Source organism: Crinia signifera, chromosome 8, assembly GCF_055691185.1.
Source record: "Crinia signifera chromosome 8, ASM5569118v1, whole genome shotgun sequence".
Lineage (NCBI taxonomy): Eukaryota > Metazoa > Chordata > Amphibia > Anura > Myobatrachidae > Crinia > Crinia signifera.
The window spans coordinates 108,555,492-108,572,440 of NC_139224.1; the positions used below are offsets into that span (position 1 = coordinate 108,555,492).

At 45.0% G+C, this 16,949-nt stretch overlaps 1 protein-coding gene across 2 annotated transcripts in view; it reads right to left on the reverse strand.

Annotated features, from left to right (window-relative positions):
• The window catches only part of LOC146026352 (ferric reductase 1-like), a 75,599-nt gene extending 60,831 nt beyond the window's left edge, over positions 1-14,768 (reverse strand). For both annotated transcript variants that reach the window (XM_083156954.1, XM_083156953.1), the window contains exons 1-2: positions 14,661-14,768; positions 3,901-4,102 (exon numbers count right to left, since the gene is read on the reverse strand). In XM_083156954.1, the coding sequence (XP_083013080.1) occupies positions 3,901-4,096 (196 nt within the window). In that variant the 5' untranslated portion in view covers positions 4,097-4,102; positions 14,661-14,768. The remainder of the gene's footprint in view (positions 1-3,900; positions 4,103-14,660) is intronic.
• Between the last annotated feature and the right edge of the window lie 2,181 nt (positions 14,769-16,949).

A 16,949-nucleotide genomic window follows, 5' to 3' on the forward strand; every position in this document is an offset into this window, starting at 1 on the left:
ATTGGGCCGGTTGGAACAAACAGCTGGTAATATCTGAATGACAGTTTTTCAGCATTTCAAAGCAAATGGTCAACTGTCATTTGCTCTCATATTTTACCGGGATTTTGTTCCAACCAGACAGATCGGACAATAAATCTGTAGATGTATGGCCACTTTAAATCTCTCTGCACATGTTACATCTGCCCCACCTGCAGTCCAGCATTTTTTTGCCCATTTTGAGAACAAATTTGTACTGCGATCAGGTCTGATTAAGGGCCATTATGCAGTGTTATATTTCACACAGTGTCACTGAAATACATGAAATTGGATTTATGCTGCTTTCTTTGCAGTGCATATACAAAGATAGACAATCCTGTGTATATAAATAAGAAATAACTGTTGCAGTCTGTTATTGAAAAACAGTAACTGTTACAATAAGTATTACAAGTAACAGTGTAAACTGTCTAATGTATTATTTTACGGTACTTGTGAGTTATCCGGGCTGCCGATTTTTTCATCGCGCCCGAAATCGTGGGCATCGCGTCGGTCGTGGCCGTTATAAGGAGCCGCAACGCGATGCCCACGATTTCCCATAGACAGTAATGTTAAAAGACACGATGGACCCGATTTCCGACACGATTTCCCATAGACAGTAATGTTAAAAGACGCGATGGACCCGATTTCCCATAGACAGCAATGTTAAAATAAAATTACAATGTGAAATTGGCCAATATGTTTTTAAAAAAAATGTTTCATGGCCCCCCACCACCGTTAACGCCACCCCGCTATTGACGCCAACCCGAAGCGTGGCGAGCGCAGCGAGCCCGCGAGGGGCGGCGATACGCGTCCTCCGACCTTTTCATGCCCTACTATCCACTAGGGCGTGGAGTGAGAATAGAATAGTGTGGCGAGCGCAGCGAGCCACCGAGCCCGAAGCGTGGCGAGCGCAGCGAGCCCCGCGAGGGGACGCGGACACCTTCACAGGTATCCGCGTGCCCTTGCGGGCTTCACAGGTGTCCGCGTCCCCTCGCGGGGCTCGCTGCGCTCGCCACGCTTCGGGCTCGGTGGCTCGCTGCGCTCGCCACACTATTCTATTCTCACTCCACGCCCTAGTGGATAGTAGGGCATGAAAAGGTCGGAGGACGCGTACCGCCGCCCCTCGCGGGCTCGCTGCGCTCGCCACGCTTCGGGTTGGCGTCAATAGCGGGGTGGCGTTAACGGTGGTGGGGGGCCATGAAACATTTTTTTTAAAAACATATTGCCCAATTTCACCTTGTAATTTTATTTTAACATTGCTGTCTATGGGATATCGGGTCCATCGCGTCTTTTAACATTACTGTCTATGGGAAATCGGGTCCATCGTGTCTTTTAACATTACTGTCTATGGGAAATCGTGGGCATCGCGTCGCGGCCCCTTATAACGGCCACGACCGACGCGATGCCCCCGATATCGTGTCTTTTAACATTACTGTCTATGGGAAATCGGGGGCATCGCGTCGCGGCCCCTTATAACGGCCACGACCGACGCGATGCCCCCGATTTGGAGCTAAATCGTGGGCATCGCGTCGGTCGGGTGTCCTTAAGTTAACCAAACTTAAGGACAAAATCGGCAGTCCGGATAACTCACATGTACCTATTTTACTTATCACTTCTGTTTATTGACAGAAAAACAGTGTTGCATCCCCTATACTGGGAACATGATTGGGCTGCATTACAGCCCAATTTAACTGTTAAATACGTTGAAGTGTATTATGATGTAATAAATTGTAAGCTTGCAGCAGGGCCCTCTAACCCCCAAGTCTGTGTCATTACCCAGTTTGTTTTATCACTGTCTACTATTGTAAAGCGTAAAGGAATCTGCTGAGCTATATAAGAAACTGTAAATAAATAAATAAATAAACAAATACATCTAATGTTTAGGGAAAAAAAAAACAAGAACATTGATTCAAAAAATAACAGGTTAATCATTCTATGAGTGGTGTCCAGCAGTACATATATGCCAATCACTGTGTTCATTTCTAGGCAGCAGGGCCGTCTTAACAGCAGTGTGGGCACCTGGGCAAAGCAATGCACTGGGGCCCTTACCCATTCTCCCCTCCTAGGGGTGGGGGGTGGTATCAGCAGCAGCTTTGATGTCCCACGGGTGGCAGGGGGTGCTCTATCTTCCATTCAACATGTAGGACCTGGAGCAGTAACTTCTGCTAATTACTCCTTTACTACACAGGTGGTGGGAGGGTGAACACTAACGTGTGAAAGGGGGCATTGAGCTGAATGAAGGGTCCCTTGTAAATGACCAGGGAGGTTTTATACTCAGGGGAGGGTTGGATAATGGAGTGGGCTTAATATTCGTCATTTTCCGGTGGAAGGGCAGCTTGTTTGACTGCAGATATCGCCATTATCTGCAAATAGATTTCTTAGCCTAGTATAAAAACCTAGAGTCCCAACTTTCAGGAGGTGCTGGGAACTTGGGTATCAGAGATCAGGAGCCAGAGCAATCCATTGACAAAAATATAAAACTACACCAGACGTTTGGAGCTGGAGCAGGGACCGGCTGCTTGAAGGCCGATATCTCTGGTTCTGGGCATGATAGAGACAAGCCGCTAGTGTCAGAGAGAACCTGAGAAATATGACTGGAAATTGTAATTAACAGGTCGGATGTGGACTGCTGCTTTGAAGTTGGATATCTGCAGTTCCCCAGGGCCGATTTTCAAAATTCTGGTATCCCTGGAAAAAGGATATCCTCAGCTATCAACATAGAGCCCTTATACGCCAGGGGCCCCTGGGCAAGTGCCCATTAAGCCCATACAAAAAGACAGCCCTGCTAGGCAGGATTGATCAGCAATACTTATTACAGCATAATGCACTTTAATGTATTTAACTGTTAATATATTGGCTTATCTTTGGCATAATTATATGCTGTAATGCAGCTGCAGGTGGGGCAGATGTAACATGTGCAGAGGGAGTTAATGTGGCCATACATCTACAGATTTATTGTCCAATCTGTCTGTTTGGAACAAAATACTGGTAATGGATGAGAGCACTTTGCTTTGAAATGCTGGAAAACTGCCAAAAACTGTCATTCAGATATTACCAGGTATTGGTTCCAACCATGTATTATTATATGTATATTTCTCATTCAGTATGCAATTGGGATACAAACTGTTTTTATTTGTTCCAACCAGCCAGATCTGACAATCGATCTGTAAATGTATGGCCACCTTAAGATGTGTTGAGTTATTTTGTTTCTGTGCAGGGTTAATACCTGCAGCATTATTTTTACACTTCAATTTAGATTTCAGTTTCAACACACCCCACCCAAATTTAACTCTCTCAGCACGTTACATCTGCCCCACCTGCAATGCAGCATTTGTTTTGCCCATTTTGAGAACAAATTTGTACTGCGAGCAGGTCTGATTAAGGGCCATTATGCAGTGTTATATTTCACACAGTGTCAATGAAATTCCATTTAGAGTATTTGTGCTTCTTCTATTATAAACACGTTCAGGAGAAAACACACAATATTCACAATTGTGACCATGAAAATGGGTCAATTATTGTATCAGTCACTTTGCACTAGGACAAGCTCATACTGTTTTTTACTATGCTAAAGTATATTAATGAACCAGTCTAAGACATCCTGACATAATTATAACTAGATCGGAGCATCTTCATAGGTTTCGTCATTTTCACCTAAAAAGTGAAACTTTAGGCCTCTTGCCAGAACAGAAGATGTTGACTCACATCAAAATGCTTTTGCACGTTTCTTATTCAGGTCAAGTCACAACTTTCCCACACTAGCCGATTTTGAATTTCTCAATTTCAGTTTTTTCACTCCGCCCTAATATATATATATATATATATATATATATATATATATATATATATATATATATATATATATTTTATTCCTTGACTCCTTACCTGTTATGATGTCACCAGCATTAAACATAGTTTTAGATACTTGTATGTTATAAGGGACTGCAGACAACTGGGGGCTAGTTCCTGAGTGTAATGGAAGCATGGTGTCACAAGAAGCACTTATTTTTCCATTAGGGTAGCCTGAGACAGCCACCAGACATCCAGCAACGCAAACGAACAGCATTAAACGATTTTCCATTTCTACCTGAGGAAACACAAATAGAAGGTGACGTGGTCGCTGTATAGGCATATGAATATGAAGCAATCACAATTTTTATATACTTATACATATTTGCAGAGTTGGTCAGTGAAAAGTATTATGGAATTAAACAGTTAAATGCTTCACTAACTAGCCTGCATTAAACTCTGCATCAGATAGTACAAATGACTGTATTTGCACCTACATTGTGCGCTGATAATCATCTCCTTACATACGCTTGGTTCCATACCAGGCATCGGTAGGGTATGGGTCAACCAATATTAGGTTGACATACATTGGGTCCCCCACTAAAGGTCGACAAGGCTTAGGTCAACACAGGAAATATGCCGACATGTCCGGTTAAAAAAAAAAAAGTGACCTTTTGACTGTCGACCTAGACACTGTCAACCTAAGCCATTTAGACCTTTATGTATCGACCGAACGACCATATACCCATCAGTATCCTTGCCCACTGTTGCTAGCTCTGACTCTGGTGCCAAAGATCAGTATTAAAAACATATTGTTAAACTCTATTTATAATACAACCATAGAAAGTGCTACCATTAGGCAGTTGTCCAAGGGCACAGAAGTGTCAGCACTGAGTCTGTTGGCATAATAAGGATATTATTTTACTTCACACCGGTGGCATATACATTAGTGTTCATTCTAGTGCTTCTAGCAGTGTGGTCTGTATATCAGCACTGATATGCAAACCAGACCTGTTCTAGAAACACCGCAGCAGACAGCGACACCCCAGGCAGGGAAGAGGAACTGCATGGGATTTCAAAGATAGCGGGTGCTAGAATGAACACTATACTTTTCCTAGAAGCCATAGCTGCCACCCTTTCACTTTACCACTGCTGTCAGCATAGGACTACTGTGAAGACATATATCATTGTCTTCTTTCAGTTAAAAAAAATTCAGATCCAATAAAACTTTGGATTTTTCCTTATGTGGGAATTAATAGCAGGCAACCAAACACAATCCATATGCTACAGTGCAGTGAGAAAGACAACTAAATACACAATGATCAATAACTAGTTCTTACGGTATATGGTAGCCATTCTTTTCTTCAAGCCAGTTCAGATTTAAAGCAGTCACTGTACCCAGTCCTCTTAAATGTGCGGCACACAGGTGAGCTGTTACCACAAGCTTTAAGGACAGAGACAGATTTATTATAGGGGTGTACACACTGGCTTGGGCAGGGCAATTTTGATTAAGCGTTATGGCTTAGTCAAAAATCAAGATGAAGCTGCCGGTGATATAGCAGTCATCCCTAGTCCAGAGCAGTCTTAACAGCAGTGTGGGCCCCTGGGCAAAGCAATGCACTGGGGCCCTTACCCATTCTCCCCTCCTAGGGGTGGGGCGGGGGGGTGCTATCAGCAGCAGCTTTGATGTCCCATGGGTGGCATGGGGTGCTCTATCTTCCATTCAACATGTAGGACCTGGAGCAGTAACTTCTGCTAATTACTCCTTTACTGCACAGGTGGTGGGAGGGTGAACACTAACGTGTGGAAGGGGGCACTGATCTGTATGAAGGGTCCCTTGTAAATGACTTCCAGGGAGGTAGGGGGAGTTTTATACGCAGAGGGTTGGATAATGGAGTGGGCTTAATATTAGTAATTTTCCAGTGGAAGGGCAGCTTGTTTGACTGCAGATATCGCCATTATCTGGAAATAGATTTCTTAGCCTTCAATAGTATAAAAACCTAGAGTCCCAACTTTCAGGAGGTGCTGGGAACTTGGGGATCAGAGATCAGGAGCCAGAGCAATCCATTGATAAACATATAAAACTGTACACCAGATGTTTGGAGCTGGAGCAGGGACGGCTGATATCTCTGGTTCTGGGCATGTTAGAGACAAGCTGCTAGTGTCGACAGAAAGGGGAGAGTATTTGGAAGGAAGAGGGGAAAGACTCTTTTTGTTGGGGCACTCTTTGTACAATGGTTTGTAAAATTGTAAGAAAAAGTTTATAGATCAATTGTTTAAGGGTGACTCGAAAGGTCCTCAATTATGCATAGGTTATTAGGTTTAGTAGTACATTTTTGGCATGTTCAGGGAATTTATCCTGATGTGAAATGAAGTTTTTATAAAATTTAACTTTTAAATTCCCTGAACATGCCAAAAATGTATTACTAAACCTAATAACCTATGCATAATTGAGGATATTCCGAGTCACCCTTAAACAATTGGATCTATAAACTTTTTCTTACAATTTTACAAACCATTGTACAAAGAGTGCCCCAACAAAAAGAGAGTCTTTCCCCTCTTCCTTCCAGATACCCTATGTTTACTCTCTAGGGCAGTGTTTTTCAACCACTGTGCCGTGGTACACTAGTGTGCCTTGAGCTGTTCTCAAGTGTGCCCCCAGATCTGGAGATGCCCAAACCAGTTTACAGACTGGTCTCTTCCTTTCATGTAAAGGGCCAATGTATTTTATTTTTGTTACTTGTGGGGACCAGTGTGATTGTTTTTTATATAGGGGCCTTTAGGGTTTTTTTTTCCCTGTTGGGGCCAATGTGTTTTGCCCTGTGGGGATCTCATGGTGTGCCTCTGCAACTTTAAAATCTTATTTAGTGTGCCACAAGGTAAAAAGGTTGAAAATCACTGCTCTAGGGAGCACCTCCACATTTCTAATTAAAGCAAGTTTCTTTACTTGTATCTGTATCCTGACTATATTGTGGATTTGAACATACTCAACCTTACTATCTGAAATCTACACCAGTGCACTGGTCTATCCCCATATCCCCTTTTCCCTTACAGCAAAGAAAGGGGAGAGTCCCAGCTTTTGGAATATACTCTCAGAAAAACTCTAAAAGTCAGAGAAAACCTGAGAAATATGACTGGGAATTGCAATTAACAGGCCGGATGTGGACTGCTGCTTTGAAGTTGGATATCTCCAGTCCCCCAGGGCCGATTTTCAGAATTCTGGTATCCCTGGAAAAAAGGGGATCCTCAGCGATCAGCATAGGGCCCTTATACACCTGGGGCCCCTGGGTAAGTGCCCATTAAGCCCATATGAAAAGACGGCCCTGCCCTAGTCGCTTCAGCCTATGTGTACACCAGCTAGTCAAAATTGACTTGCCTTCATGGTCTATTTGGCCAGCCGATAGAGACACATCGCTATCATCCACATTGTACACATGGGGCGATTCTAATTAAACTTCTAAGTGATTTCTGACTATCTACTCAAAATCTCCTGGCCAAATCACCTGTGTGTAAACCAGGGGCGAATTTAGGGGTCAGGCCGCCCCTAGGCACAACATTTTTTGCCCCCCCCCCCCCCCCTCGCCATACATACATACATACATACATACATATATATATATTGAGGTGTAGGCCTGGCACTCCTCCAGCAGTACAGGTAACCCAGGTGCCTTCAGGAACAGAAGTACAGGATAGTGAAGAGACAACAGCGGCACTCTGGGGATTTTTTGAAAAAATATATTTTCAGCAAAAAAAGCTTTCAACGTTTCGGGGTATGTGACACCCCTTTGTCAAGGTTATAACGTTTGCACGTATAACCTTGACAAAGGGGTGTCACATACCCCGAAACGTTGAAAGCTTTTTTTGCTGAAAATATATTTTTTCAAAAAATCCCCAGAGTGCCGCTGTTGTCTCTTCACTATATATATATATATATATATATATATATATATATATATATATATATATATATATATATACACACACATACACATCCATATATACATATATATATATATATATATATATATATATATATATATATATAATTTGCATACATATGTATGTGTATACATTGTTATTTATATATATATTTTATAAAAATGTAACTGTAGCCCACCTTAATATTTTTTTAAGTACTCTGGACTGCTCACTGTACGGAGGACCCAGAGGGAGGCACTTATTAGTACAGCGATTAGCACAGTGTCTCCGTCAGTCTCTCACACTGTGACTGACTGAGCGCATGGAGGATCTGCGCGCCGCTCAGCTGCTGGATACACAGCAGCCAATAGACTGTGTGTGTGTAGAGTAGCCAATGGGCGGGAGCCGGCAGCAGTGAACCTGAGCCATTTCTGGACGCGCAGGGGGGCCGTCGGATCCAGCCACTAAGCGGTGATGTAATGTGCATGGCAGAGTGGGTGGGCAGTGGCAGGTGACGAGCGGCGCTGCCGCCTACATATGATAATTCATGTCTGCGGCGGTGGCACTCGTCACTCGCCGCTGCCCACCCGCTGTGCCATTTACCAGAATGTCAGCTATGCCTGCCGGCACACAATTGGTGCCGCCCTGAGGCCTAGGCACAAATCCGGCCCTGGTGTAAACAACTTTTTGCCTGGTGAAGTGATAAAGTGGCTGGTAGTAAAGCACCAGCCAATCAGTTCCTAACTGTCAAGTTACAGGCTGGGTTTAAAAAAATAAAAATGACAATTTGTATCAGATTGGCAGGGGCATTATTACTGGCCACTTTATCATTTCTCCAGGCTTAATAAATCTACTCTAAAGTTCTAGTAACCAGCAGCAGTACACACCATTAACTCTTGTATAGCATTAGCATTGAGGGGTAGATGTATGAAAGTGATTGGCCGGTGATAAAGTACCAGGCACTTTATCATGGCTTCATACATCTACCCCTATGGGAGAGCATGTAGAACATTAAAAAGGAACGTGCATCTGTGTAATAGGGCGTACACACACAATTTGGTCTATTCTTCTATTAAAATCGAATTGGGATTGAATAGAAAGTACATTGCACTGCGTGTACAACCCTTAACCCCTACCATCTTAGCATAAAACACAAACTTTCCTTTGCACATGTGGATAACATTCCTCTCACAGTATAACAAAAGGCTAGAGGTGAAAGAGGGGGGACCACCCCCTATATTTTCTACACAATGTGGCCCACAGCGGGCAGAAAAGGGAGGCTATCCCCTATATTTGTCATAGTCTTGCGGTGGAAGGAGTTACAGGGGCAGAAGAACTGTGGTCCTCCAGCTGTTAAACCATACCTCCCAAGAGGTATGCCGGAGGAGGGACAGGGGTGTGGCCTAATTTTGGGGGCGTGGCCTATACTCACGGCTCACCCGCGAGGCCACACCCCCCATTTTTACACTACGGGGGCATGACCCAGAGGCTCTGTGAGCCTCTAGCCATGCCCCCTGGCTGTGGGAATAGACGCTGTGTGCATGCGCACAGCGTTTATTCACCGCTGCTCACCAGCCGACAGGGGGAACTCCCAACAGCCCCCCCCCTCGCCCCGGGACACTGCCGGCAGCGGGAATGTCACCGAAAACCGGACATTCCCGCGGTTTTCAGGACTGTTGGGAGGTATGGTTAACCTACACATCCCAGCATGCCTTGCCATAGTGTTAACATTCCTTAATAGCAAAAAACTGTGGAAAGGCATGATGGGACTTGTAGTTCCACAACAGCTGGAGGCCCATAGATTGGACATGCCTGTACTAGACCAGTGGTGTCAAACTCATGGCCCTTCAGCTGTTGTGGAACTACTCATCCCAGCATGCCCTGCCACCGATTTCATATAATGGATTGCTAAAACTGTGGCAGGGCATCCTGGGATGAGTAGTTCCACAACAGCTTGAGGGCCATGAGTTTGACACCACTGCACTAGACGATATCTGCAGTGAAAGGATTTTCTTTGAACTTCTCAGTGTCCTGGACAAACGATATTGTGCATGCACACTGAATGATAAGAAGACCCATCTAGCTAGAGTATATAGATTTTTGTGAAAGACATCCAAATGTCGGGGTAACGCCTGAAACATTGAAGCTGCATGCACAGATGACATACAGTGGGGCAAAAAGTATTTGGACAGCCACTGATTTGTATATTCTTGTGGAAAATACATTTTTCCACACCTCCTACCAACCAGCACCAGGCACAAAATTGTAGAGCTGCACAAGGCTGGGATGAGCTACTCGACAATATGCTAGAAGAGAGGAACTGCTGGCACAATTATTTTAAAAAAAAAAAGAAAAAGAAAGAAAGAAATATAAGATCACTGACAATCGCCCTCAACCGGGGGTCAATGACTGCAAGAGAGCTGGGACCACATCATACAATGATTTCCTGGTTTTTTTTCCCCCATATTCTGTCTCTCACAGTTGAAGTGTACCGATGATGGAAATTACAGACCTCTCATCTTTTAAGTGGGTCAACTTGCACAACTGGTGGCTGTCCAAATACTTTTTTGCCCCACTGTAAAACCCTGAAGACCGACCAGTGGGAGTGCAGATCATTCACACAAACTGGCCGATCTTTTGAAAGAGATCGTTCAAAGGGCCCAAAATTAACAAGATCTTTTAAAATATTGCCTGATTCAGCACACGGTCCGCAGTGCATATGTGTGAGCCATATGTAAGGAGAGCCAGCAAAGGCTAGGGCAATTGACACCCTGTGGCCGCTTGGGGCAGTAACATTGCCCCAGAAAATGCCGGCGTTCCCTGGCCATTGGGAGGGAGGGCAGCATTGGCCTCCATCTACCCATGGCCTTCACAGCGCTGAGCATGTCTGGACTAACACTGTGCTGCGAACAAAGGAAAAAAAACATTAAATGGCGATTGATTTCGGATGGTTTTCCCCTCATGTGCACAGCTGTGCACATGTGTGGGATTTCTCTTGTGAGAGGTGGCGTTTGCCGGCTTGCTGGGCTCCAAAAAACAGCCCATCTCAAACTAGCTTACCTGTTATCCTATTATTCTTGATAAAATAGCCTACTGTACTTCCAAAGTCATGAACTGAATAGGTAAAACCATCGATGGTCATCCAATGGGCCAGTTGCACTAATGCCATCGATGGCAATGATGGCCATCCCAATTACCTAGTCTCCCTTTCCCACAAAGCCACTTAGAGGTTGGAGGAGGACAGTTCCGTGACTTGCAGGTATTAAGGGGGCGAGGCTTAATGTCATGAAGTGCCCTTCCTATCAGATGCCTCGGCTGGATCAAGTTTCCATGTTTTTGTGCATGCCCACATGGTGGGACATGCCATCACGAGGCGTGCTTTATAAACAAGCATAATCTTGTCACCCCTCCTATCACCCTGCATTCTCTCCACCCTGCCAACTATGTCCCTCTCCAGGTGGTACCGGACAATGGGGTAACGCCTGAAACATTGAAGCAAATAAATGCATTTTAAAGCTATACCAGAGACTCGGAGTGCTAGCATTTCATGCAGAGATTTGGCATTTATGTACTAGCATATGTGATCAGTAACGCAAAGGGCAGTTATCCCTATAAATGGGGCCCATACACGGTGTGAATATTGTATGCATTTTGAACTTACAGTAAAGGCCTCCATACATTAGGCCGACTTGTCCTTAGGACAAGTCAGACCCAATTCTCCTGTGAGCCGCCCGGGAGCTACCCGGGAGGCTGACACACAATTTGGCACTTGATGAGCCAAATTTGACATGTGATAAATTGCTTGCAATTTATCACATGTCGGGGCACAGGGGGCGGGCGGTGAGGGTCAGGGGGCGGCAGTGCTCTCATCAGGGGGAGCAGTGGGGCGGGCAGCGGGTCCCTGAGAGCCTAGCTTGCGGTGCCGGCGAGTGCTGACCTGGCGGTGATGATCATAGATATCAGCAGCGCTGCGGGAGTCAGGAAGGGACGCGCAGTGGCGGGTATTCGATTTTAAAATATCTGTCAAATGACTGGCCGTTCTCTGATTGGCTGGCTGAGAGCTCAGCCAATCAGAGAACGGCTAGTCATTTGACAGGTATTTTAAAATCTAATACACGCCACTGCGCGTCCCTTCCTGACTCCCGCAGCGCTGCTGACATCTATGATCATCACCGCCCCGGCCAGGTCAGCACTCGCCGGCGCCACAAGCGAAGCTCTCAGGGACCCGCTGCCCGCCCCACTGCTCCCCCGGTGTCTGCATGCATATGCCGGTCAGGTGGGCAGGCATATGCATACAGGGAGGTCGGACGTGATCGTACATGCTGACCGTCCGACCTCCCTGATCCGGTCCAATGCGCACGGGATTGAGCATCGGATCAGATATCACACACCTGCGATTTTGGGCCGATTTCACCCGATTATCGGCACAAAGTGCCGAAATCGTCCCAAAATCACATAGTGTATGGGGGGCCTTTAGTGCAAAACACATCGCATGTTGTTCAAATCACACAGTGTTTCTGTGTGGATACGATGAGCGCTCCAGCATACTTTATGTTGCATAGTACAAAAAGTATGTGTAGGCAACACTTTGTACTACATCACTGTTGTAGCACATTTTATATAATAAGAACTAATAAATGTAGTTTAGTCCAAAGCATATGCAATTCAAATGGCATACAATAGAAATCACACAGCAATGAAGTTCAATTGTACAGTATTCATTATATACAGCAGTTCAAATCGCACCTACAACACATTGCACCATGTATGGGCACCTTAAGAGCTGAGTTGGGAGGAGGGGGGTTGACACCATGAGTTACTACACTGGGGAGGGGGGGGGGGGGGTTATCAGGATGAGAGATTCCAAAAGTGAGAGCTTTGGTAAGAAATCTCCAGTTTTTTAAAGCGGAGATCATTTACACTGCAAAACCAGACTCTTCGGGTTACACCAAACCTTGTGATGCCTCTGAACTGACGGCACAAAGATCTGGTGGTTGGGGAGAGGTGAGGTTAGGATGACTGAATAAAATAAATAAATAAATAATTACCCTGGATTCCTCAACATCATACATTAGCAAAAGTAAATTGCATTTAGCTTTGCAACAGTCCAATAAGTAGAAGGAAAAGCTCTTATTTATAGCAAACATTAACAACTTCGGTGGAATGCCTTGGAATTTCCGTGCTGAGCCATGCTGCAGAAGCGGGCTCTCACGAAAAATTTCCAGGCATACCATAGATCAGAAGACAGCAGCAGGGGAGCTCCGGAACTTGAGGGAAGTTGGGACTAGCTCTTAAGTGGCGAGTATTGCTGAGGCAGGAAAAACCTGCCCTGGGAGGTTTGTCCTGCCCCAGCAAAACCGACCACTGAACAAACCATATAAAAAAGAAATATATATAATAAATAATAATAAAGAGATCATCAAGCTAAACATAAAAAAGTCACAAATAGAAAAAAAAAAAATAACTCAAGTGGTTAACAGACAACAATATTGTAATAGGACTCAGTCCTGATCACACTACTCAGTTCAGTACATGAAAAGGTTACAGCGAAGGATAGCACTGGAATTGCTGGTAATACTGATAGTCTTTTAAACAAGCATTGTAGCAATAATGTCCAAACAATTTTAGAACTAGGCAACTAACCCTCACTTCCTCTGCAGCAGCGGTCAAATGAGAACAATGAAATAAGCTTGTTAAAAAAAAAAAATTACATGAAAAAGGGATTTTGTAAGAAAGTCCAAACTAGGAGGGACCCGGCTGAGACTTCAGATCAGAGGCAGAAACCATCTTATTGCGGGAGCAGTGACCTCAACATAGATACTCTGGGACAGAGATTAAATCATTTCCCATTGCCGGCTCTCCCTATGCTTTAATCAGGTGCTGGGTTGCATCGACTTGGCTTTCCCATTAACACTGTACCGCAACCTGGGTCCTTAAAGGAACATACCCTGCAAGCTAGCCAGGTGTGCTTCCTAGAGCATTGGGCTCAGTTTAACCTCTTTTCCATTGAGCTGCTCCCAGGTGATCATGGAAATAACCTGGGTTTTTAGAAGCTTTGGAACAGGGGTATAACTCAGAGGAATGTGAGCAAGCTGGGTTTTCTAAATAAAGGGAAAGGCTGTGTGAACTAAATGGCTGACGAACAATAGCAGAATTAACATAACACATTAAGGTGGGACGAAGCAAAAACTGGACCCGGACAAGACCCTGGAAAGGACATCAACCTCTGCATTCCGGAGCTTGTAGTGTCCAGTTGGTGTCCCGTCCAGGCAGTGTCTTGTCCCGGGGGAAGGGATGCCTGTGATAGCTTTTACCAGGGACATGGGGGGGATGCCTGTGAGAGCTTTTACCAGGGACATGGGGGGGGGGGGATACAGCCCCCCTGGGTGGTCCGGACAGTTCCGGCTTTTGCTAAATACAGGGATGCAGGCAGCCCCCTAGACAGGACACCCCCGGACCAGACACTACAAGCTCCGAAACGCAGTTTGATGTTCGGTCCGGCGTTCCAGGGTCTTGTCCGAGTCCGGTTTTTACCCATACCCCATTGAAGCACGGTACATAATTTTATTACAGTTCCATTACATAATTTCTTTAGGGAATGTTCAGAACAAGGGACCCCCTGACTAGCATGACTAAACTGCCTCAGAAGACAATCCACATGGACATCATTGGGAATAGTAACCTTCTAAGTGTAGTGAGTAAACAACACCCACAGGGGTCCTCATGTTAATGTTCTGAACACGTTTAATGATATTCTAAAGCAGTTTAGTTATGCTAACCCAGGGGTCCCATGTTCTACCTTGAACCATTGCTTCATCAAATTTGCATCATTTCATTATATACAACCTGAGACATGTGGGATTTCCCTAGTAATAACAACAGAAATAATCTGTTTTGGATAACACACTAAAAATAACACATCATTTTGTGCTACTCACTTGATATAAGGCTTCCAGCTGAACACTGCACACTCCAGCACAGGTAAGGGAGAGGGATTATGTGTTGCTGTTATAGAGTCTGCAGCTGCAATTGTGTCCTAATCACAGCTGTCAGCTATGAGAAGGGAGACTGTACTTGTTTTTATCCTCCACCTCTGAGGGTGTGGTTTATGTATATATATAGCTGTAGAGGGAAACTGCTCTCCAGGTTTATTGTCAAACACCCATTGTTGCATCTTCTGAGAAAAAAAATCACCCCTTGTTTTGAGGATGCATGGTGCAATTAATTTAAGTGCAAAGAATGAGATCCAGGTGCATAAGTAAAGTAGGCTTTTGTAGCAAAGTTTTTCATGAATTTTAACTATACCTAGTGGCTGTTTTTACCTATGGGCTGCAGGACTGCAGCCCCCCCAGGTAAATTCCGCCACTTTGCTCGTCTTTAAGGTCCATACACACTGGGCGACTATGCCCAGCATGTATGGACAATGATGATGTCAATCATCGCTGCTGGGAAAGCCGCTCAGTGTGTATGTTTTCCCCCTGCCCGGCGCCGATGGAGGGGGAGGACGGCGTTGCATAGCGCAGAGCTATGCAAAGCCGCCCTCAACGCCGCTCATCTGCTGGTATTACCAGCAGATGAGCGGCTTTCCCGGCAATGATGTGGGAGCACGCAGCAGCGCTCATCGCTGGGGCATACACACTGGGAGGCTTTGAGCTGAAAGCCGCTCAAACAGGCTGTTTTGAACGGCTTTCAGCTCAATGTCGCCCAGTGTGTATAGAAACATAGAATTTGACGGTAGATAAGAACCACTTGGCCCATCTAGTCTGCCCCTTTTTTAAACATGTTACCTCAAACCATATTTGATCCTTATTTTTTTTTAAGGATATCAATATGCCTATCCTAAGCATGTTTAAATTGTACTACTGTATTTGCGTCTACCACCTCTGATGGGAGGCTATTCCACTTATCTACTACTCTTTATGTGAAGTAATTCTTCCTCACATTTCCCCTGAATCTTCCTCCCTCTAGTTTCAGTGCATGTCCTCGTGTTCTGCTGCTCCTCTTTCTGTGAAGATTGTCTCCCATCTGTACCTTGTTAAAACCCTTGATATATTTGAAAGTTTCTATCATGTCCCCCCTTTCCCTTCTCTGCTCTAAAGTATACATATTAAGATCTTTTAGTCGTACGTTTTGTGATGTAGGCCATGCACCATTTTAGTTGCCGTTCTTTGTACAGTCTCTAATGTATTTATATCCTTCTGGAGATATGGCCTCCAGAACTGAACACAGTACTCTAGATGAGGTCATACCAATGACCTATACAGTGGCATTATTACTTCTTTCTTTCTACTGCTGATACCTCTCCCTATGGAACCAAGCATCTGACTTGCCTTCTTCATTGCTTTGTTACATTGCCTACCTGCTTTTAAGTCCCCTGAAATAGTGACACCTAGAACCCTCTCTTCCTCAGTAGTTTCCATTATAGTGCCATTTACTGTATACTATATTTAGTCTTTGGATTTTTGAGACCCAAGTGCATGATTTTGTATTTTTTGACATTAAACTGTAGTTGCCATGCTCTTGACCATTCCTCTAATCTACCTAGATCATCAATCATTTGTTTTACCCCTCCTGGTGTGTCTACCCTGTTGCATATCTTTGTGTCATCTGCAAAAAGGCACATTTTTTCCTCAATTCCATTTGCTATATCACCAATAAAGATATTAAAAAGCACCAGTCCAAGTACAGATCCCTGGGGTCCTCCACTTGTAACCTTTCCCTCCTTTGACTATGGGCCTTAAGTGAAACCAGATGCAGTATGTGAGACGGCACTTGCTTCACTGTGACTGGTAATGACTTCCTATTGGAAGCAGCAGCCCCCTCCTACTGTCATACCCATACCCTCCAACTGTACCATTTTTTAACAGTCTGTACCACTTAAAATAAATTGTACCGATTGTACCAATTTTTTAACATCTCTCGCTGAAGGACTCTGGCAGATGTAGTTCACTGCTCCCCAGGGAGTGTGGAGGAGAGGCTGTCTAGAACTACATCTCCCAGGGTGCATGACGGTGGGACGTGGCAGTTCCGCCTCCCCCTGCTCAGGGAGAGACTCTGGTTGGGGGACACCCAGGCGTGCCCCGTCCCCATGCCTGCTGTATCTCAATCCGGGAGAGGCTGCCGCGCTGACCCCGGATTTCACCTCCACACAGTGGCCTGCCAGAAATTGTCACCCGGACTGGGCGCCACCATGACACTGCCAGAGAACCCCGCTGTGGGGGGCAGCG